Source organism: Lotus japonicus, chromosome 2 (genome assembly GCF_012489685.1).
Source record: "Lotus japonicus ecotype B-129 chromosome 2, LjGifu_v1.2".
Taxonomy (NCBI): Eukaryota; Viridiplantae; Streptophyta; class Magnoliopsida; order Fabales; family Fabaceae; genus Lotus; species Lotus japonicus.
In genome coordinates this window covers 90,735,527-90,758,432 of record NC_080042.1, presented here as the reverse complement: position 1 = coordinate 90,758,432, position 22,906 = coordinate 90,735,527, and the positions used below count along the sequence as shown (strand labels likewise).

General features: G+C 36.3%; 4 protein-coding genes across 7 annotated transcripts; 1 reads left to right on the top strand and 3 right to left on the bottom strand.

Moving 5' to 3' along the window:
• Positions 1–425: 425 nt before the first annotated feature.
• Positions 426–2,333, bottom strand: LOC130740933 (galactomannan galactosyltransferase 1-like). Its single transcript, XM_057593666.1, has one exon. It carries the CDS (start codon positions 1,924–1,926, stop codon positions 538–540), a length of 1,389 nt encoding a protein of 462 aa, XP_057449649.1. The 5' UTR covers positions 1,927–2,333; the 3' UTR covers positions 426–537.
• Positions 2,334–8,165: 5,832 nt separating this feature from the next.
• LOC130740932 (heptahelical transmembrane protein 4-like) lies at positions 8,166–11,174 on the bottom strand. Of its 4 annotated transcripts, none has more exons than XM_057593662.1 (4): positions 11,006–11,174; positions 10,542–10,780; positions 9,544–9,820; positions 8,166–9,067 (listed from the first exon to the last, which is right to left on the bottom strand). In XM_057593662.1, the coding sequence occupies exons 2-4, from the start codon at positions 10,775–10,777 to the stop codon at positions 8,414–8,416; spliced, it is 1,167 nt and encodes a 388-aa protein (XP_057449645.1). In that variant the 5' UTR covers positions 10,778–10,780; positions 11,006–11,174; the 3' UTR covers positions 8,166–8,413. The 4 variants fall into 4 exon arrangements, with proteins under 4 accessions (XP_057449645.1, XP_057449647.1, XP_057449648.1 ...); XM_057593664.1 differs by having other exon boundaries at positions 9,586–9,820; positions 11,006–11,161; XM_057593665.1 differs by having other exon boundaries at positions 9,709–9,820; positions 11,006–11,161.
• A 702-nt stretch (positions 11,175–11,876) lies between these two features.
• Positions 11,877–15,563, bottom strand: LOC130740931 (proteasome subunit alpha type-7-like). The gene is made up of 3 exons (XM_057593661.1): positions 15,264–15,563; positions 14,275–14,689; positions 11,877–12,315 (listed from the first exon to the last, which is right to left on the bottom strand). Exons 1-3 carry the CDS (start codon positions 15,434–15,436, stop codon positions 12,154–12,156), a joined length of 750 nt encoding a protein of 249 aa, XP_057449644.1. The 5' UTR covers positions 15,437–15,563; the 3' UTR covers positions 11,877–12,153.
• A 1,095-nt stretch (positions 15,564–16,658) lies between these two features.
• On the top strand, positions 16,659–22,640 carry LOC130740930 (uncharacterized). Its single transcript, XM_057593660.1, has 10 exons — positions 16,659–16,818; positions 17,216–17,435; positions 18,109–18,266; positions 18,382–18,527; positions 19,186–19,248; positions 19,336–19,428; positions 20,943–21,104; positions 21,191–21,294; positions 21,853–22,025; positions 22,161–22,640. Exons 1-10 carry the CDS (start codon positions 16,716–16,718, stop codon positions 22,409–22,411), a joined length of 1,473 nt encoding a protein of 490 aa, XP_057449643.1. The 5' UTR covers positions 16,659–16,715; the 3' UTR covers positions 22,412–22,640.
• Positions 22,641–22,906: the final 266 nt, after the last annotated feature.

Below are 22,906 nucleotides of genomic sequence, written 5' to 3'. Positions count from 1 at the left end.
TGATTTAAGACAAATTTAATGCATTTTATCTAGTTTTACTACATTTTTTAAATTATGTGAATTTTTTTTTATTGCTTATAAATAGGACCGGAGGGAGTATAACCGTTTAAGGAGTAAAAGAGGAATGATTACCCACAATTGAACGCATAAGGTGTGTATTCACTTTAATACTTGCGATTAAGACAAAAACGAGTCAAAGAGGAAATGATTACCCACCCACCAACATTGTGTGTTCTATAGGGATTCGAGAAGAATATAATTATCCGTCCGTTTGTGCAATGCTCTTAAATTAATATTTAATGAAAGTATTTGCCAAAATCCTTTACTAAAAGTCTGACCAAAAACCCTTCCCTAAGTAAGAGCAAGATGCCAGAATGGAATAAAGTACACAGTACAATATACTAATACTATAGTGTAATGCAATATTATAATAACACTAAAACTTCACTATAACAACAACATACAGAATCTGAGTGGACATTGGCCAAGATAATTGGATATGGATCCCACATTTCATATCATATGATATTGATTTGATTAATTTAATCTGTTGTTACCTGAGTGAAGAGTCAGGTCATCAGTTTGGGGATAATCAAAAGGTACAGCAGAAACATCCTTATTATCCAGTAAATCCGTGTGCACGAAACCATATTTACGCATCACCTGATTATCAGCAAAATTCAACGCTTTCTTCATCCCATTCCAGCAATCATCAGCAGTATACATCTCATTATACTTCCCACTACACGGTTGACAACCGGTAAAATGCGTAATAAACGGTCTCCTCAAACTCCCTTTACCGAACCCACCATCCTTCAAATACTCCTCCCGCACCTGACCATAACTCTCACTCACTTTCTCAGCATGACGCCGCCTTAACCTACGCACCCTCCTCTCAAGCGCATCGTAGCGTTTCGTAATATTCTCAAGCTGACCTACGATTTCTTCCCAGTAACCTTCGAAATAGTATTCAGATTCTAGATAAATCCTGTCCGCCCATTTCTCCTTCTCCATCGCGATCAAGTAAGCGAGACCCGTCTGATCATCTGACTCCGGGAAGAATTTATCCTTAAACGTTGACCGTAAAATTTGACCCCATTTGTTGTAGTTTGGAGTTTGTGGGCCCATGCTGGCCCACACGTCCATGAAATCCAACGACCACTGACAGTTTCTGATGAGGAACACGCCGGCGTTGAGCCCCGTCCAGCTCCGCTTCTCGTGGATGAGCTGCGGCCAGCCGTGGACGACGAGGTTGTGGTTGTTGTAGCGGTGGAGGGGGAGAGTGAACTCCATGTCGGTGAACAGTGCGTCTGAGTCGACCCACCAAATCCACTCGGCTTCCGGGTGGGCCATCATGGCGGAGCGCATCACCGGGTATTTTGCCCAGTATGCAAACATCTGAGGGTGGAGGAGGGCGTTGTTGTAGAAGATTTCCAAGCCGTGGATTCTGCAGTAGTCCACTTTGTTCTTGAAGAATCGTAGAAGAAAGTGGTCGCCGACGGGGTTTCGGCACGGTGACGGTTGCGATCCGGTGACCATGAGGACCCGGTCTTTCGCTCCGGCGAGGAAGGAAGGGTGTTTTCTCAGCCAGTCCTGGCGCTTTTGATCCCAGTTTTTTACCTTGTTGTCCATGGTGTAACCGATTTGCGGGTCGTCGTAGAAGGTCCGGTCCGGCGGGTCGAAGCGGAGATCGGGAGTGGGGTTTGTGGGGACGGCGTTGTTTTCGGTAGGGGTGAGATTGAGGTTGTTTTGGTTGGGAATGGGGGTTGTGACGGAGGAAAGCCCCCAGACGAGGAGGAGAGCGGAGAATGCTCCTCCGAGGAAGAGGCAGGTAGAGGAGGTGGGTTTAGTGTTACCATTTCTGGAAGTGGATTTTGCCATGAGAGTGGTTTGGTGATGGTGAGGGAGTTCAGAGGATGCAACCATTTTTAAGGAAAGTAAAGTGATGAATAGCGGTGGTGGAAATTGGAAGGAAGTGGAAGGGTTAATTGGTTGTTACAGGGTGACGTAGTGGTAGTAAGGTGGCGGTGGTGGTGGTGGTGACACTCGTCGTAATGTGTGGGTGACTTCGCTAAGATTCAAATTAGCAGAGGTTGTGACAATGAACTGTGAACTGGAATGGAAAAAGTAACACGCTTCTGAAACGAGGGAGAGAGGGAGTGTAAAAATGGTGCTATGTGTTGGGTGCGTATCTATTCTTGAGACGCAATGTGGTTGATATAAAGAGAGCGTGAACAGGGAAAAAGATGTGGGTGAAAAAGAATAGGGTAACGACAAAACATTGATTAAGTGTTTCTCTCGTCATTCAAGGGTAGTAAAGTGTTAATATTCTTTGCTCTGTTTTGATCAAGTGCTGATGAGTGATGATGGTGATGGATAGATATGGATGGAGGAGAAGAAGGGAAGGGGCAACTTGAAAATGAAATTACGACACACTAGCTAGAAGCTAATAGTCTAATACCAATTTGGTGAATAGGATCCGGTGATTGAATGTACTATCTTGAAGAAAAGATTGAGGGTATATTTGATTTGCACCTTAGACCTTCAATTCAACATGCATGAAATCATGTACTACTACTCCCTCCGGTCTTATTTATAAGCATGAAAGAGAAGAAAAATCTTGGTCCTTTTTATAAGAACCAAATGAAAGTTTGAATTATATTAATTATTTTTTTCCAATGATGCCCTTATTAATTCTAACTTGTAGAATGTGTCTCATTAATTATTCTCTCTCTTTCCCACTTTCCAACATGAATAACAAAGGGTAATTTTGGAAGTTTATTTTGATTCAAGACAAATTTAATGCATTTTATCTAGTTTTACTACATTTTTTAAATTATGTGAATTTTTTTTTTTGTTGCTTATAAATAGGACCGGAGGGAGTAGTAAACAATAGAGGTGTTAATAGGAAGCCTATGTAACATACTACACATGGGATGAGAAAAAGCAAAATTCTTACAGCCAGGACCAGGAAGTCAAAGAAGTGCTTTCGAGAGAATTTTGTTTTTCCAATGCAACATGAGATTAAGGCTCGTAAATCATATTAGACTAGTCATGAGTAGGTTTCTTTCAAAGTCCTTTTTAATAATTTTTTCATATACATTATTTAAGAATACCATGAACTAAATACTTAAACAGTGCCAACATAACTTCAGTTTTCAGGTTTAACTCTCACCTTCTTATAGGTTGAGGGTTCGAATTCCTATGGGATAACTAAAATCCTAGTTGGTGGGCAATTTTCCTCAGGGAGATCTCCCGACTCCCTTTCAGGAGTGAGTCTCTGCTAACCTCCTCAGCATGCCACTGACGCTTTACCCGGTAGTCTCGAGGTTTCTACCATTTTTTTAACCAAAGAAAATACTTAAACAGTTTCCCTATTTATGCTTGTTTTGGTCTTGTAAGAGATATAATAGGAAGAATGATGGTGTGTGTGAGGATTTTCTTAGTTTAAGTGTAAGCATATATAATGATTTCCACTGTTGTTTTTTTTTTTATTATTTCAATATCAATATTTCATTTAATTTAATGACTTCAAATCTTAATGATAAATGATGATATATGAAAAATTATGAGCATTGAACATGAAAAGAGTCGTTCTGCTTTTAAATTTTAATATTATAATTCTAATTACTTTTCATATCTTTGGAAGATGAAGGTCTAGTGATCAATCTTTAACAAATGCAGCTTAACTTTTAGATGTATCAATTTTTGTTAAAAAAATTATTATGGTTTAACTTGTTTTTCGTAGTATGATTGATCTCTAAAGTGCACTCTATTTTTGGGTGACACAAATATTTACATATAGTAGTAATATTGAATGAAATAATTTATGAAAATGTTTAATAGTTTTAAAATTGGAAAAACAGATTATTTTGTAGTTTGATGAATTAGGGGTATAAAAACAATAATAAGCAATATTCATATAAATAAATGGGGTAAATGTTCCATACAGTAACAGGCAGATAGAAAATAAATGAAATTTAATTTGTATGAAAGCAGTTGGTTGGTTCCGATTTGGGAAATTCACAGACCGTTCTTGCTGTTATAGACACGTGGAATGTGGCCGACAGTTGGCTTCACCAAACTCCATGAAATCTCTTTCAACTTCTACGGTCCCTTTCTCTAACTACACAAACATCTCGTACACTCTGCCCATTTTATAGGACATTTCATTAAATTGCTCATCCTATTATGGTCGCTTATGTGGTGCCTCCTCCCAGGCGCAGGTATGGTGCCTCTGCCTATTTGGACCAGTAAGAATGTGGCATGTATTAAATAAGGTTGACTTTTCAATTATTCTAAAATGATTTAAAATAATAGAAAATGATTTTCAGAAAATATGGTTTTATAAAAATAAAATGTTTATTAATTTGTTGTCAGGTCCCTCATTTAACCAATTATCACAGTAAAGTAGTCCTCAATTAATATATTCATTGAAAATGGCCCTTAGTCCTCAAACACCTCTTCTCTCAACAATCTCAGCAGATCTAATCTTTAATTTTGTTTCCCTTCTCCCACTATTTCCTTAATCATCAAAATTAGATATCACAGATTAAATCAAAAGCACTTTCATTTCCTTAATTGTGGAGGAAAATATCAAAGATAGTTGCAGAAGAAGTGAATTTCATGGCAAATCAGGGTTAAAGAAGAAGTGGGTTTCACTACAGATCTGAGTCCCCAAATGCGCACCGCCGTCGCCGCTACCTCCTTTTTTCCCAATTTTAAACCGCCACCGCGACCTTCTCTTTCCCTGAACCATGCCGCTGTCACCTTCGTTCTCTCTAAAACGCGGCTACCACCACTTCTTGCTTGCAGCGCCGCCATCACTTCCCTTTCCCTGTTCCAGCAGCTTCGTCACTCACCCTCTCTGATTCTGGTGCCGTCGTCGCTTCGTTCTTCTCCCTTCGCCCAGATCTGATTTTTTTCTCGCCCAGATCTGATTTTTTTTCTTCTCCCTTCGTTCTACTATGCGAAATGCGAACAATGAGAAGTAACTTTCAGTGACTGGTGAACGACAATCAGTGATATGGAATCATAACAGATGAAGAATAGAATTTGGAGTGTGGAAGATGACAAAGCTCTAATTAGGGTTCAAGGATGAAGGTGGGTTCAAGAATGAAGATGAAGATAAAATCTGAATATGAATAAGCACTTGGTAGGTAAAAATTCTCACTTAAGGTTAAAGATGATTTAAAAAAAAAGGTTAAAGATCAGACAAAAGTAACTTTCAAACAATTGCTAAAAGACCCCTCTCAAATTAAAATGAAAATAATTTTTTATTTTCAAAAAAACATTTGATATATGAAGGAATTACGAAAATTTGAAAAAAATAATACACATGGCAGCTTCCTATTCACTATAAGGCTTGGAGGCACCACACCCTTAAAAATTGGGAGGCACCACAAAATTTGCCTCCTATTATTAATTGCTTTATGTAGTACTAAAATTCGTCAGTAATTAATTTCTTGTCCTATTTTAATTCTGAAAAAGGAGAAAAAATATGAATAAGCAACCATACCTGAGTTTATGTCGCAATATGAGTTGAAGTAGTATCTAAGACTTCATTCTTTAAGAGTACTAATTTTTTTTTAAATAGAGATGAAATAAGAAATGTGATAAATGATATAATTGAATGAGAAGAGAGATGGATAAAAATGAATGTAAAAACGAAGAGGAAAATGATAGTACTTTGAGTAAATCATAGATCCTTAATTATAGTTTTTTCTTTTAATTTTTCTTGTCTTTATTTATCTTGGCGTTGGTGGAAATTAGTCTTCAACAAAAAATATTTTCCTCTTAAGTCTTAACTAGATTAATCAGGAATAGGAAAAGCAAGCAAGGCCATATAATGGGCCAGGGTGTTTGATTCTCATAAATGACATGCATAAAGGAAAATTCCCATAAAACAAAAGATGATGCAATATAAAAAGTAGTATTTATCCATACATATTTATATAGCTTAAAAAAATGCTATTTAAAATAAGGTAGTGTGTGCCAATGAGACTAGCACAATACTTAGATAATTAAGTTTTTAAATATTTAGTCAAGAGTTTAATCTTAGAGCTTATATACTCACTTAACATTATGCCAGCTCTAAGCTCCTTCGACTGATTGTTCGCATCGGATCTCAGGTTCTCTATTGCACTCCCTAAATAGGGTTCTTTTCACCTTTCTTGCATCACATACACAAGTGCTCTCTGAACCGTGCAATAAGGTCACCCATAACACGGCTCTCCCGTGGGATACCTTAGAAATAAAAAAAAATTAATGAAATAATAAGGTGGAGTACAACCACTAATCCTCCCGTAAAACTGAATATTCGGTTTGTCCCCTTTGTAAAATTAGGGAACAATTGATATTTTCTATAATTTTAAATAGTAAAAAAAAAGTAAAGATAACTAACATGGAGTACATATTATAATAGTGATGGAAGGAGTATAATAGACTATAGAGTATAGTATACTGTAAAATTTTCCACGAGTGTGTGTCCTTATATATACAATTATCATTTTCATAAAATTGATCCCCTAAGGCCTAAAGACTGCATTGTGTCGCCACTACACATGCGAAAAAAACCACTCACACATGAAATCTACTTGGACTTCGATCAGGAAAATAGAAATCCAAAAGAGAGAAACGAAATTGAAAAAAAAAAGTGAGTAAAAATGAAATAGTTGAAAAAATGTGTATAAATATATAAAAATTGACTGTACATGAGGGAATTGATAGTCGTGGATCTATCCTCAAGTCCTTACCATAGGTGTCTACAATTCTACTCTATCATACAATCAATTAGAAGATGGCTCCGGCATTTCAGCCGGGAATTATCTTATTGAAGGCAACAAGATGAAATGATACAATCAATACCCCAAAAGGTGTACAAGGAAAAACTAGCTAAGTATCTGGAATTAATTATGATAAGGAGGGTGCTGAGAATAGATAGATACAACAAATGGACTCGTCACTTTTCAAAGAGGTCCACAAAACCCGTAAACGATGATGCGGTTGCCTTCAACTTGAGGAACATCTTTTCTGCCATTTCACTTTCTTTTTCTTCCATTGACAAAAAAGAAAGAACTACTGTTTTTCTTCCACATTTCTTTTCCAAATGAGAAGAAAAAAGAAGCTACGTGGTATCCCAATATTCACGACGTGTAACAGAGTCTATTGGCCGGCGAAATGATTCATGTGTATAAGAAATAGAATTGCCTTCAATCATGCACTAATTAAAGCTCCTCCCTTTTCATGCGTCTTAAAGAATCCCATGATAATACGCCAAAAAAGCTAAACTGGTAAACAACAACACACTCAGTACTTATCTTTTAAATGAATTCCTCCTTTACCAAAGAGGCAAAGAATCTCATATGAATATATAAAGCAAGAAACACTAAATAAACAATAGGAGCTACTCACATTCCAGACACGTAAGTAAATGTTTGATATATTGCCTTTTTAGTTTTGTTTCCCTTTGTTTTTTACTTTTTAGATTTGGTCTCATTATTTTGGAGTGAAAACTTTTACTTTCTATGAATTACTTTTAGGGAGAAACTTAAACTTAGATCAAGTTCCTTAAATTCATCTTATCAAGTTTACCAATCATGTGATGTCACATGTGCAACTATTTATAAATATAAATGTCATTTATTAAGATTTTTTTGTCAAAATTTGAAATGGAGGTAAGGAACTTGATCTAAGTTTTATCCTTACTTTTATAAGTGATAACGCGACACATAAAATATCATCATTACCACTAAAACATGGCAAAAATAAAATTTATCTAGGAATTGGACCTTCTCTCTACAGGATTAAAATCTGTTGGGGAGAGGAGGATTTGCACGAGAATATAACATCACTCATGTCATTTATATGTCTCATTCACATGCAAATTTGTAGCCACCTCATTCATGTAAAATTTCCATCCCCATCAAATTAAATGATTTATGTGGCTCTGCCTCATATTAAGCCATTGCGTTACATAAAAGATTTGAGATTATAGTGCAGATTGCCAAAATATAATGGCGCTTGTATCCGTACACAATATTGGGACATCTGTGGACCACCATAATGTGGTCCATGAACTGCAATCAGGTTGGGCCATTCCTGCCATCTCGTCTCAGATAATTTCAACCCGGCCCAAGACAAAATCCATTCAGTGGTTTACAAACTGAAAACAAACATCAGCTAACACAAACATAAACAGAGGAAGTTGTTTCCCTCATGAAGTTTTTATTGTTGACCTAATGACCTGCATGTAGATTCTAAGTGAATATACATAATACCTATAGTTACACTTACATAAACATCTTCAAGTTTGACTTAAAGAAAAAACATCCCCAATTAAAACTGTAAACTTGCACATACTTAACCAGCTATATAACAACAACAGTACTCAACCGTCAATCTGCTCATCAAATCAACAGCCTCGAAGGTCGCGCCACCTGAGGTAAACCAACCCTGCGCGATAATGAGTATAAGCCCCAGCCACAACTAATACATGAAACAATTGGTGACTGTGCCCGGCAATGTCAAATTTCCCAGGCATCCATCGTTCTGGAATCCTAGTGGCATAAACCAGTGCTCCAAGTCCATAGAGAGCACCCATCAGAATCTCATAACCAGTTGTATGGAATACCTCAGGTTCGCCCCAGAAGAGAAAAAGCTTGTGCAGAATTGGTCCTGCACCAGACAATCCCATTCCAAAAAAGAGGGATGCACGGAAGGTGCGGAATTCTGGAGTTTGAAAGACCGGAAGGAGAGAAGCTAAGATGGTGGCTATACCTAATAGAGTAATAAAGCCCAAGTAAAGGTTGCAGAAAAATGGATAACACATAAAAGAGTAATATACTGGAGGATAGAAAGAGGTGGCTATCAGGGCTGCAATTCCAGCATAGTCAAGCCTCAACATAATGTATGATACGCGCTCAGAGTGGCAAGAGAGGAGATGGCAAAAACTGCTAGCCAGCAAGCAAAACATGGCACCCCCTAGAAATACAAAAAATGGCCACCTTGTAATTGGTCTAATCATCAATGGTGCTATTATGTTTGCCAGGTCCTCCTTTACATTATGCTGCATACAATCAACAAAAAAATAAGCAAAGTTGCATTGTCTCCCAAAATCTAGTCAAGCATCAATGGAAAAAGAAGAATAAAACAAAGGTACAGAAAAACTTTGAATTGATAAACATGAAATATTTAATCCTGAACGAAGGCATAGGACATTATTCACAAAATGACATTATACATTCATCATTCAGTAGTTTTTCCTCTACCATGTTTAACTCTTAAGATTTAGTTTTAGAATTTGTTCTACCATATCATTTACTCTATCCAACCCAGATGAAATATACATCTCATATAATTTGTACTCCAGCAAATTGTTTATCGATCAGTATTGCTGATAGAAATCCACAAGAATAGAAACAGAGAAAATAAACCGTGCTGATATATCATTGAGAGAGCTAGTTTAACACAACACTGCCTCTCCCCTAATAACAAAGGGGAAAAAAGAGGAGTGGGACTAGTAGTCAGTTGCAAAGTAATTACCAGAACACAAACATCAGTCTGGTTGCCAGTGGAAAAGCTTACAGGCAAACAATTATACAGAAGTTCTTTAATATGCCAATTTGAGATTCCGTCCCTGAGTCTGTGCAAATCAGGCATGGAAGGTAGGCACATCAAAAGTTCTGATTGTAATTTGTGCAAGTCTACCTTCTTGAGGATGTCCGGAAAATGATGCAGTGAATCGAGATCTACAACATTTGGAACTTGCATGGCAGTGTATATGGTCAATGCTAGAAATAGGAAGAACCCAATCAAATGTCTGCACGAAATAACATTTTATCATTTTATGATCGAGAACAAGAAAAAGTACAAACTCAAAATATGCATATTTCTTTGAACCGAACATCGCTCATGACTCATGTCACCGTCTGGCCTATATACTTACAAAAGAGACAAAGAATGAGAAACAAAAAATATATAGTCAAAATCTTAATGGCATTTGGCATAATATTTAAGTCAACTACCTGAGAGACAGGGGAAAGGGTAAAAAAAAACAACAAATAAAGAAAATAGGGGAGTCTAACTTAATATAATTCACTAATGGACAATCTTGCTTAAATTTTTCTTTCAAAGGGTCAAAAGATCTATTTAACAGGATAAACCCTACTCAAAATGAAAAATAGAAAATAACAATTTGATCTTAAATAAATACTATAAAGGAAACAAAATTGATATTGATGGTCTTTGAACTGATTTTCTAGAGCTCTGATTGGGTAAACTGCCTTCCTGCTTCAACACAGTTATTGATAGTGGGAGCTTAGTGCATTGCCCTTTCATAAAACAGTCAAAATCTCATAAAGTATGCATGTTAGAAAATCTTTGGATGCAAAAATAAGCTGACCCTAAATCATATAAGAAACTAAAGAAAGCTAATTACAACCTACATATAGTTACAAGTATCAATTTATAGGAGGGAAATCAAGGAATATTCATTGGAATAAGGAATCTATTGAATTGAATTACAAAGTTTGAAGACTTACGTCCAAACATTGAGGGTTTCATTGTGGATGGTGAAGATGCTGAGCAAAACCTGCTTCATAGGCCATTCAGATCGATAATGACCTAGAATGTACTCGTTGTCTCGCAAGAAAGCAGGCAACGAGTGATACTCAACGAGCTGGTACTTCACCTTCTTCCACAACCGTTTCCCTTTCCCTTCCCTTCCAGAAGATTCCCGTTGGTTCTCCATCAATGCAACGGAATCTTCACGGGCCATAACCTAACATGAAAAAAAAACACAATTAAACAAAAGAGAAATTAATAAGAAACTGATATAGATGATTGGTAAGAAGATACCTGAAATTGAAGAGGGAGGGGAAACGAGAAGGGGAATAGGGTAGAGAGAAATGAAATTGAAATATGAATTTGAATGGAATTAGGGGAATTGAGAAAGAAACAAAAAAGCTAATAATTGAAGGGATGAAAGGTGATGATGATAACGAACCTAGAGTTTGTTGGATACGACACGCAAGAAATGTCGACGACACAAATGGCTGAAGAATCTTCGATGAGATGCGGAGATGCCACAACCAAGTCACCTTCTTCTTCACCCACCATCAAATCACTTTTTGAGTTTCTTTGTTTTTATTATCATGACACCGTGCAAGCATAGTACGCCAGCCTTTCCGGGGAAAATTAATAATTCCTTTTAAATAAACTACTACTACTTACAAAATAAATCATTTATTGTGAGGGATAACTACAATTAATTTCTTTTTTTGGTAGAGACATTCGGGAAAGACAAATAATAATAATCACCTAAATGCATGAAAACTACCTTATTGTTTTAATTTCCTTCAAAGTAGGAGTATTTGGTTTTTCTCATTTAGTAATCATTGTTGAATTCCAGCAACATGGCATATGATCGACACGTGTTTGGCAGCAATTTTCTGCTGTAACTTTATGAGAAATGTAGGGAAACTTTTTTATAATAGTGTCAAACCGTTTTAAGATTTACATTTAAATTTTTTGTGGTGATATGAGAAAGCGAGAAATGTGTCCTATGAATTTTTTAACACTTAAGACATAAATGCATTGTGTGTCACTAGGAAACAATGAGATAACGGTGAGGTGTGAGATGTCGTTTGCAACTAGGAAACGGGATCGGTCCTTCTCACGTCCCAACTCAGAAGAAGCAAACGAAAATGGATGAGTCCACTTGTTACTACTTTGCTACACATGTCAAGTCATTTTCATGTGAGCAAGTCCAAATTTCAAGCATAGATCTTTGCTCAAGGTATAGATCATGTGAAGGTTAGGTGAGCAAGGGGACAAAAAATAATCAGAAAAGTTTGCATGTTTATTTTGAGCATACGTCGGCAAATAAGGACATGCTATTAGAAAAATATTATACTGTATAACCCATAAACAATAAAGCAGTCATTTTAAGTAAGGCCAACAGCCTGCGAGTACACTTAACAAACTAAACATAGTAACATAAATCATGTCTCACATAAAGGATTTTCTTTGCAGCCCCAGAGCTATTTTCTGTTTTTCATTCTCAGACACAGTGGAACCAAAATTTGATTCAATAAGTAGACAGCCACTATCTAGAGCAGTGCTCTCGTAATACCGAGCAAAAGAAACAGAAATTTATGTCTCCTTAGGAGGGGCTTTTTTGGCGGCCTCAGTAGCTGCTTTCTCTGCTTCAATCTCAGCAACAATGGCATCAATTTCAGCTTCCTCCAGTTGACGCAGACCATGCTCCTTAGTCACGACAGCAACTTCAATGTTCTTGCCTCCACTCTCAACAACCTAATCACACAAGGAAAAATCAACCTAATCACACAAGGAAAAATCAACAGGGAAGTATATTTGTCAGATCTAGTCATCTAGTTCCAAATGTCTAACGAGCTACTAGCACATAATAGTACCATAGTGATGCAACATGAATATACTACAGTATTTGATTGCATATTTGAGCACTTCGATACATTGAACTTTGAAGTATTAATGTGCGTACCAGCACGAAGCCAAAGTTTTTATCTTAAGCTGTTAATGGCACAACATGTGCATCAAGTCTCTGAATACAAACATGTATAGAACTATAGATGTCCATGTGCTTCCATAATATTTTTTCTTCAAATCAGAAAGACCAGCTTGCAACTGTTAATCTTCTCAGGTATAATTATATTGCCCCCAGGATAGCCCCCTCTCCCAAGTATGTATATGTATAAACTATAAACACCCTAAATGTAGGACGGGTAACAGCTAGGAATTCCTTGTAAAAATAAATTGCCCATTAGGAACAATTAACTAGTTAAGTGTTTGCGTCAATATATGGTTAACCCATTAGCAATCTTAGAGTGTTGTTAACCACTCATATGGTTTATTGTAACAAGAAATATTGTGCCAAAAATAACCTAAATAAAAATTCTGTAGGAAAACAAGGGGAGAACTAAGCTCCACAGTTTGTGGAGTATAGCAGCATAAACTTCTCTTTCAAAGTTGAGCACAAAACTACATCATTCAAGCAAATAAAAGGGTGTGATACTTTTAAGCATCTAAATTGTATCAGAAGATTCCATAAGCAATGTAATATTGGTATAATACCTAATAATCTTAGTTAATTTGTAAAGTGGACACCAGCTTGCATCCACATGTAAGAAACAGAAATAAAAATAAGGAAAATGTGCACATGAAGTAAGCACAATGACAACTCTTTGCACTATCTGCAACAAACTGTTAACTAACACCTTTATTTTTTCCAGACTAAGATCTTTTGAACCAAAAATAAGCAATGTATCCCCCCATAAACATATTACAGTCTTCTTGTTTTTTATACAGTACAAAATAATATATAGAACATACAGAACTTCCCTGTATGGTATTTTTACTTGCATCAAGTACAAAACGAACGTTTCAGATAGTTAGCAAACACATATCAATGGAATATCATAAAATGTAATTGAAAGTCTTCGCATGAATGTGATAGGTACATTAAGATAACATATTTAGTTGGTTAACCAAATGGTAGCTAGTTAGTGGGTTAATGAATAAGGCATGTTGCCTATAAATAGGAAAGGGGAATGTGAGGGAGGGGTGTCTGGTCATTTGAGAGAGTATAGGGTTTCAGCAATGGTGGGATTGACAAACAGTAAACGTTCTGCTACATTTATTTGCAATCAATAGATGATTTCCCTATTAATGGCTCAATGCACAAGAGTTCAACTTTAGTCCTATGAAAAGATAAATGCTTAAGAAAAAACAGAGCTACATTTCTGTATTGTATAACATATTCACTAAATTAACTACTATTTATTTCTGTATCTAGCAAGAACCCTGTCTACTGAAATTAGAAAGTGATAAGATTTCAAATGTATGAAGACGGCAAATTAAGACTAGTCTAAACTAGTGGAGAAAATAACTGCATCTGAACTCCGCAAATTAAGCATATGAATGAGTATCTCTAAAAAACGTAGGTAATTCATCTAAAAGTACCCCTAATTCCCAATTAATAGCTTCTGTAATTTTTTCTTTTATCTTTTTCCCAATGCATTAATTTTGCAAACATTAAAAACTGAAGAGATTCTAAGAGTTCCTCCCAAGTCACTAACAACATTAAAAGACAGAAACATGCAGAGAGCTTAGAAGGACGGTGCCTATATATCCTATGGCAACAAAAAAGTCCTTAAAGTTTGCAACAAAGAACCTATATAAATATAATAAATTCAGGTATTCTTTAACAATAACTAAAAGAACAACTGTACTCACTTCAAGCAATGCTCGGATAGCCAGTTTTACAGTTTCTTGACCTGAAGTTTCTTTATAGTTCTTCTCCAGGAACTCCCTAATCGAATTTGAGTTTCTTCCGGTGGCATTAGCTTTCCAAGCAGAAAATGTACCAGAAGGATCAGTTTGGTACAGGGATGGTGTAGCAGTGTAAGGATCAAAGCCAACAATCAAGGTTGAAAGGCCAAAGGGCCGCACACCACCACTTTGAGTGTACTTCTGCTGAAGACCCGCAATGTAACGAGTTATATACTCAACCGTCACAGGATCCTCAACAGTAAGTCTGTGACTTTGACATTCAACACGCGCCCTATTTATAAGCACACGCGCATCAGCCTTTAGTCCCGCACAAGCAAGGGCAATGTGATCATCTAGATTTACAATCTTCCTCACAGATCTGCCAAAAAAAACACAGTAAAAAATCAGACACCCCAATTCGCAAAGCCCTTATTTTCTCATTAAATCATAGAATCAAAATACTGACACATCATCAGGATGCTTTTTAACAAGAGCAGCATACATTGACTTGGCCTAACCTTATCCCTTTAACCTAATTTTTCAAAATCACAAACAACCCACTAAACAGGAATATATACTTCTTCTGCATCCACTTCTTAGATGGGTTAGCAAAATATTTTTCGCGCAATTCTCAATTCTCATACCCGGACCATTCCCCGAAGTGCCGGTTAAATCTTGAGCTAATAAACCCTTATGTACAGTGTAATTTCACAAGTATCAGGCTACTATTGATGCTTCATTCTCACTATTTTTACAACACCTTTCAGATACATCATACATCAGACTCAAAATTAAATGTATATTCACTATCAAAACGAACTTTGCATTATTATAAGTAAACTATAAACACATTCCTATTTTCAGAGCAATCGAACTCAATTGAAGGGAAATGGATGTGCAATTTTGTACTCAATTTACAAAAAGTGGGAAATCGAAAGGAATGAGGGTGAAACCTGGAGTCTTGGAGCTTGGCGGTGGATTTCTTCTCAACACCGAGAACGACGTTGTCGGTGCCGCGGACTCCGACGGCGGCGTTGCCCTTGCGAACGGCTTCGAGGGCGTACTCGACCTGGAAGAGATGGCCATCGGGAGAGAACACCGTGATCGCTCTGTCATACCTAGCCATTCTGCTTCTGATTCAAATCTCTAAGCTCAATCAACCTCGCTCTCTTCTTCTTCTCTAAAGTTTAACAAAAGAAGCAAGTGTGTTCTTCTTCGTGTTGTTCAGTGTGCTTTTGTTATTGTTGTTTTTTCTTTTCATGCTATGGAGCATTTGTTTATTGCTTCTTCTTGCACAACAAGTTGCTCAATCATGATGGGCTTATGGCTTGGCCAGGCTTTTTTCATGACTCATAGTAATACTATTGGGCTTTCTAAGTGAGCCCAAAAATTATAAACTTCTACTCTTTGTTTTTATTTTACAAGAAAAGGGTATTGTTTGTCAAAACATAGCTGATAATTTTTTTGAAAATGCCTAATGCCCAAAATATCCTTGAATTAAAATTTTACAAGTTAAAATTCTGAAAGTAAAACATAGCTTCCAAAGGTAAAAAGATTTACACTTCTAAAAAGCTAAAATTTTAGCCTTCTAGAAGTAAAAATAGCTTCTAAAAGTGTAAAATCTTATTCTTGTGAATTGTAGTTTTGAAAGAAAAAAAATTACACTTTCCGAAAAGCAACAAATTTATAATTCTAGAAGTTCAAATCATGGAAGTAAGAAAATAGCTTCCAAACTTTAACTTCCGGAAGTGTAAAAAAATATCTTATAAATTTCACTTTGAGAACTTAACTTTCGTATATAATTTCAGAAATTCACATTCTAAAGGTAAAGAAATAGCTTTTGAAACTTGAACTTTTAAGAGTGTATTTTTTTTCTTATAAATTACAATTATGAAACTTAAACTTTAAGAAGTAAAACACTTACACTTTCATAACTTTCTAAATTGATAGTGTGTTTTTATCTTTTGTTTGTCGTTGTTTGGTTGCTTATTACTTGGCTCATAGTGCCTCCACTTACAGTTCAGTAGTGTGAGCGGAGGAGGCTCCGATTGAGGTTATGCTTTTGATTGACTATGATGTATTGGCACTTTTGCCCCGTTCTTGATTAATGGAAGTTACTTAAAAAAAAATAGGGATACTTTAAGGGAAAAAAATAAAAAAATAAGGGTGTGAAAATATTAATTTTGAGGTACACTACCAAAAAAATTATTTTTGAGGTGCGCACTACAAAAAAATTTGGTGGCCCTTTTCTCTTTTCTCTGCACTTCTCAATAAAATTGGAATTGGGCTCTTTTCAGACAAAAAAAAGGTACAGGCCCGTTAAAATTACAGAGTTACCCTCACCTCATTGCGGAATTTGAACGCGCGCCACTTGTCTATCTTTACTTTGTGTTCCAAACCCAGGCATGGCGATGGCGCGCACCCACTCTTCACGTTCTGCTTGGATTCTTCGCCTGTTCTTTCTTTGTGCTTCTGCAATTCTTGCATTCGCCGATGAACGTTCCTTGTGTATGCATTCTTCTCCCTTTCTCGTCCTTATTATCAATATTGTATGATTACTGATTATTCCAATATAGGGTTTGCTTGTGCTTTTTTCTTCCTAGAAGGTTCTGTGACTCTTTCACTTGCTTCTCTTTCAAAATAGTTTTGATTTTGAAGCATAATTGCAGTGTAAATAAGGATAATTTCACCATAACTGAAGGTAGACGAAATTAAATGATTCCTTCAAAGATAAAGAAACCTAGTCTTTCCAATATAGGGTTTGCTTGTGGTTTATTGTCTGAGATGGTGGTTTGTTTATTGTTGGAATTAATGTTGGTCTGCACTTGTATACCGCTAAATATGGCGTCATGTTCGTGTTGAAATTTCGCTGATTGAGTGATTTATGTCCATGTTGCTTTTGCAGCTCTTGATCATAATACTACGCTGCTGCGGCTATCCAATGGCTTGCCTGTTCGAAACTCTCCTGGTACTAAGATTGGTTCTACTGTGCTTGTTGAAAGAGTTCATATACATGGACTACCAAGGTTTACGAACCTTGGGAAATTTTCCCACTCTGTTAAAGTGAAGGTGTTGCCTGCAAGTTCAGATGTTCGCGTCCCAAATATAGAGGTTTGCTTCCATAGGTGAGTATTTGGACTAGTGCATTCTTCGTCTTATTTATTAGGCGTGGTATGTATACTGTCTATGCATCTTGTCATGTATTTAGTGAATATTTTGTTGGGGAGATTGGTTCGAGTCATTGTATTGATTATTGAACTTGATGAACAATAATTCATTCTAGGGAGGAATATTGGGTTATACCTGAAGCCTAAATTTGATTATGCAAGGGCTATCTGTCTGATAGAGACTTAGAGAGAATACTGCACCAAAGTGTAGGAATGAGAGAGAGAGGCTGTCTCTGTTATACAATATCATTGAATCAAGTATAATTCTCCTCCAAGGGTTTTTCCTTTCACGTCAAAGCAGTGTGCTTACAGATTATTTTCCAAAAGATAATCTCCATATACAATTTCTGCCACTTAACCAACTGAACCAATTAGGAACTAACTCCCTAACTGACATCTTAAGTATATAATATAATTGCTTGGCTTTTTTTATTTTTTCTAGTATGCACTCTCCATATTCCTCCGGTCCCCACTATCTTTAAGCTTTGTCTGTAACACTATCATCACTTTGCTTTGCTTTATTACAGATTTTGCTGTATAGAACTAGAAGAGTAGAATTTGGAAAATAATCAAGTAAAATAATTGATAATTGATTTCAAGCTTCAAGTATTTTATGTGTCTTCTTGTGCAGGAATGCATCTCTTGCAGCTGGGATGTGCCCACAAAGCCAATGGGAGAAAGTTACCAAGGGTTATTGGGCTAGATCAATGTCTCCTTTTGACCACAAGCTCCTAGACATAAGGACTGCTGGTTCAACACTGGAAAATTTTAAGGTGTCCACTGATGAAGGTAAAAAGCTCATGGTTGTATTTATCACTAATGAGTTACAGTTTCTTGAAGTGCCATTAATCTCTCTAAAAACAGTGATGACCAGAACTAATATAAATTTTTTCCTCCTTTGCAGAATTTTTTGCTTATCGTGTTGTATTGTTAGTATTGGGCATTATTTTGATGAGCACAGCAGCTTTTGTCAGCAAATCATTAGTATTTTATTATAGCAGTGCAATGGCAATTGGGATAATTCTTGTGGTATTGATTATTCTATATCAGGTAAATTATTTTTATTCTTCAAGTTTTGAAATTTGGAATCTTCAATGTTCAACTGTAGCAGTGTTATCAAATATCCACCATGGCAGTTTTTTGGCTTTCCGCCATGGCCGATATTCTGCCATATGGCCGCCATAATTGTCATGTATGGCGTGATTTTGGCTTTCCGCCATCTGCAATTAACAACACCGACTGTAGGTGCTGTTTATGATGAATTTGCAAAAACCAAACCTTCAACTCCAACTCTTCATCTCGATAAAACTATTCTTATGCCTTTTTGTAGATTATTGTATTGGAAACGGGTTTTGGGTTTTTGTTCATCTTAAATGATCTCAGTGGTCATGGCAACATTGACATTATTTATAGCACAAACTGTGTTGCCCAATTCATTAGGTTTTGTTTTATTCTATTTGACAATTTTAATCAATGCAGAGGTAGTTTGGGAGGATTATTTTATTGAATATCAATTAAAATAAAAAAACCAGAACTATCTAAATTCAATTTTATTCAATGACCAGTTCTCTCTCTAATTAATACTTTAATGCCTTTTCTGCAAACCTTTTTGAGATTTATCCAATTTGCAATCTAATCCTGATATTTGATTATGGAGGAATTTTTTTTGTTGACTTTAACATGGGAATTCGCTGCTTCTAATTTACAGGGCATGAAACTTCTTCCAACTGGTCGGAAGAGTTCCCTTGCTATATTTTTATATTCATCTGCTGTAAGTTTAACCTCAACACACTTCTCTCCAATATTACTAATTTATAATGAATGTGGATTATATAATTTCAACCATTATTTTAATCAGGTTGGTTTCGGTGGTTTTCTCCTCCGTTATGTTCCTGACTTAATCCGTTCAGTACTTACGGAGCTAGGAATTGATCAAGACATGTATAATCCTGTATGTAAGTCACCTCCATGCTTGCTGCTAATTTTGTTAGACATCTGTGCTGCTGATTAAATTTTGTTTTTCCCTTTATTTATGTGTATTATGAATTCTGGTTCTTTTGTAAGGTTTCCAGTTTCTGCGTTTTTTGTGAGTTCATGTAAAAAAGAAAAGCTATTGAAGAATGAAAGCCCCCACCTTAACTTCTCATAGAATGACATGAATTATAGATTAATTAATTTTGTTAATACTAGGGTGTTTCTTGGCATTGATGTCTTAGATTGCTGTTTTATGCAAACCAATATAACAGTAGATGTGCAATGAAAGATAGAAAGGGAATTGTTTGATTAGATAAAAGAGAAAGGATGATTACAGTAGCACTCTACTACTCCAGAGCTAGGCTCCTATAGAGAAAGCATAATTCTCTATTCACTCACACAATAACAATATTCTCAGATACCCCCACATGCTAACCACAACTTTCCTTATATGCACAACCTCTCCCCTGATTCCCGTAACTAACAAACCTATGACTCACTCTATTACTGCCAGCTCACTATTCTCTCTAGATGCTTCCTTTCTTATTCTTCCTGGCATACACCTGCCACACTTTGGGCCTCTGATCATTAGTATCAGCCCAATTCTGACTTGGAGGCCTATCACTGTTGTGCATAGTAAACAAAGTTTGCCATGTTTGATGTCCTTGGAAAAAGGCATGCAACAAGGCAGCAATGAGTGTAGAAGGAGGGGACTAGAAAGACTTAAATACTAGGAATGCTAAGATCAATTTTGTGAACTTGGAATTACTGTCAGAGCCAAATTTTGTCTGGGTCGTTCAAAAATTTGAAAAGAAAAAAGGAAGCTAAAAAGATTGAAGGTGCTATTTTCTCTTTTATTTACTTACTGAACCTTCTGTCCCACACTGGTAAATCATTCTCTCTAAGACTCGCGCTGGAAAAATCATGCACTTTCACCTCCTCCCCCTTCCCTCTCCTCGATAAATAATTGATTTTCAAATCCTGAGGAAGGGTAAGATGAAGAATTTATCGGACTTTGTGCTAAGTGTAGAACCTTTGTTAGTTTAGAAAAGTTCTTTCTGCCAAGGAAGAACTATGTGTTGCTCTTTAAGGTTGGATTTGTGAGAGTGCCTGGCAGACCTGGTACCCCAAACTTTCTTGCCCACAGTATTTTTTGTTTGTATACTAGATTTATGTTTTCCCTCCTTTACGGGGCTGGTGCTGAGGCCATGCAGCTATAGATATTGGATACAATGATTATTGGGACTGACTCGAATCGATTTTGAATTTCTAAAATGAGTTTTTTTGAATTGGACTTTAATTTTGGTATATTCTGCTGGTACCAACTTTAGAGGATCCCATTGTACATGCTGAACAATTTTTTTTGTCTCGTGCAATCGCCCATTAAATTTTTATTGCTTTCCTGGTATGCTCTTTTAGGTATGCTTGTTTTCAATGTACAAATATCTGAGAGGGTCTTTGAGTTCTTAACTCATAAAATGTCAACTGCAGTTGGCAATATTTCTGCTGACTTTTGTCGCAATAGCCGGAGCCTGGATGGGGTTCTGGGTTGTCCATAAGCTTGTCCTAACCGAAGATGGATCAGTTGACATAAGCACTGCTCAGTTTGTTGCATGGGCCATAAGGATTTTGGCAGTCATTATGATTCTTCAGGTTATCTTTTTTTCTTAAGATGGTTTTTATTTCATTCTTCATATTATTAGTTCATGTTTGGAGGTTTGATAAGAATATGTTTCCAGAGTTCTATGGATCCTCTGTTGGGAACATTGGCAATATTTTGTGGATCATTCATCCCTTTGTTGAAGAGGGTGCTTAGATTCAGACTCGTTCGTCGCATGCGCAGGTTAGTCCCCTTTCATGAACTCTGGACATTCATTTGAAATTTTCAATAATGAAGGTCTGCTTTTTAATTTCTTTTTAGTAGAAGGACGATGCTTCTTTTTTCTTTCATTCTCTGGGGGAATTCTTCGGATTTGGCTTCTTTAGAATAACTATTTTTAGTTTAGAAGGAAAAGTAAGAAACCTCATATATTAATTACATAATTAACTTCTGATAATACATGCATATATATAATATAAATTGAGGTAATTTATTTTGAGTCTCATTTGTTTTTCTCATTAATGGTTGAGATGCCTCGCTTTTTTATTTGAAGCAAACTTTAGGAACCAATTTAGATTGTTTTTGATGTTCAATAAAACTGTATTAGTATTTTATAATTTTTGGTTGAAGGTTGCTAATGCTAGTAATATATTTGATCATTTTAGAAATTTACATTACCTAGTTTTGACTTATAAGCTATTAAACTGTTCGCCACTTAGATCATGAGAGTTTACTCTTATAGGTATTGGTTCAATGAGTACTTGATTTCCGGCATGTATTTATTGTGGAAGAATTTTGCAGGAGTTTGTTTAAATCACCTAAGAAAAACAGGAGATCTCAGGTTTCTGATTCACCACCTTTTCATAATTCTCATGATGAACATGAGTACAAGATGCAAACTAAAGAGGACTCTCTGCTTCTTCGGCCAAAACCTAAAAGCTTCACCTTCACCTCTTGCAAACCTTCCGAACGAGGTTTGCTTCATCTCTCACATCGTTACTTTTCTGGTGGAAATGTCACCTCACCCCTTTCTCTTGATTGATTGGGGGAGAAAACTAAGAATTGAAATAAATAGTGCTTAACATCATGTTAAATTTGTTCTTCATCAGGCTTCTCTAGGACACCACCTAAAATGGTGACAGAGGAGTTACACCCGTCCATCATACATACCACGCCTGAGAGACGAAAATATTCAGCAGCAGAATGGGACGCGTTCACAAAGAAGTCCACTGAAAAAGCATTGGAAGAACTTGTTGCTTCTCCTGATTTTGGCAAATGGCTGTCCAACAATGCAGATAGGATAAGTGTAACTCCCAGCACCAAAACGGAACAGCGGCGCAGGTGGGTGTTGTGGTCTTGAAACACCTTCACCAAGTCATGACAACTTCATCCAAGTAGGTTCGTTCTCATTTGGTGAAAGTAAAAACAAAACAGCAATGTTGTCAATGAGAGAAACTTAAATGGTGTATCATGTATGTAACTTAGTGTATACTTTTTGTAATAACTAGTGTTTTTCTGGGTTTAGATATTCATTGTCTGTGCTAGATATTCATTATTTTTATGATTTTATCCACGTATGAGTTTGTTTATTTTAGGTCTTTGATGAAAAAATAATTGTTTATATGCTTTTAGTTTACGTAATATTGTTGTTTTTTTATTCTAAATTTTTAATCCTCTAATTTGTTTTCCTTCTATCGTCATCCCTCTAATATCTTAGATTTATTATATTTTGTCCTCGCTCTCAGTGTGTCATTCACTTTTTCTTTATTTCCTTTCACTTCTTTTCTTATTTTAATAGTACTACATAATTTGCGCCCTTAGCATCTTTCATATCTGCCCCGTCCTCGAAGGCCGA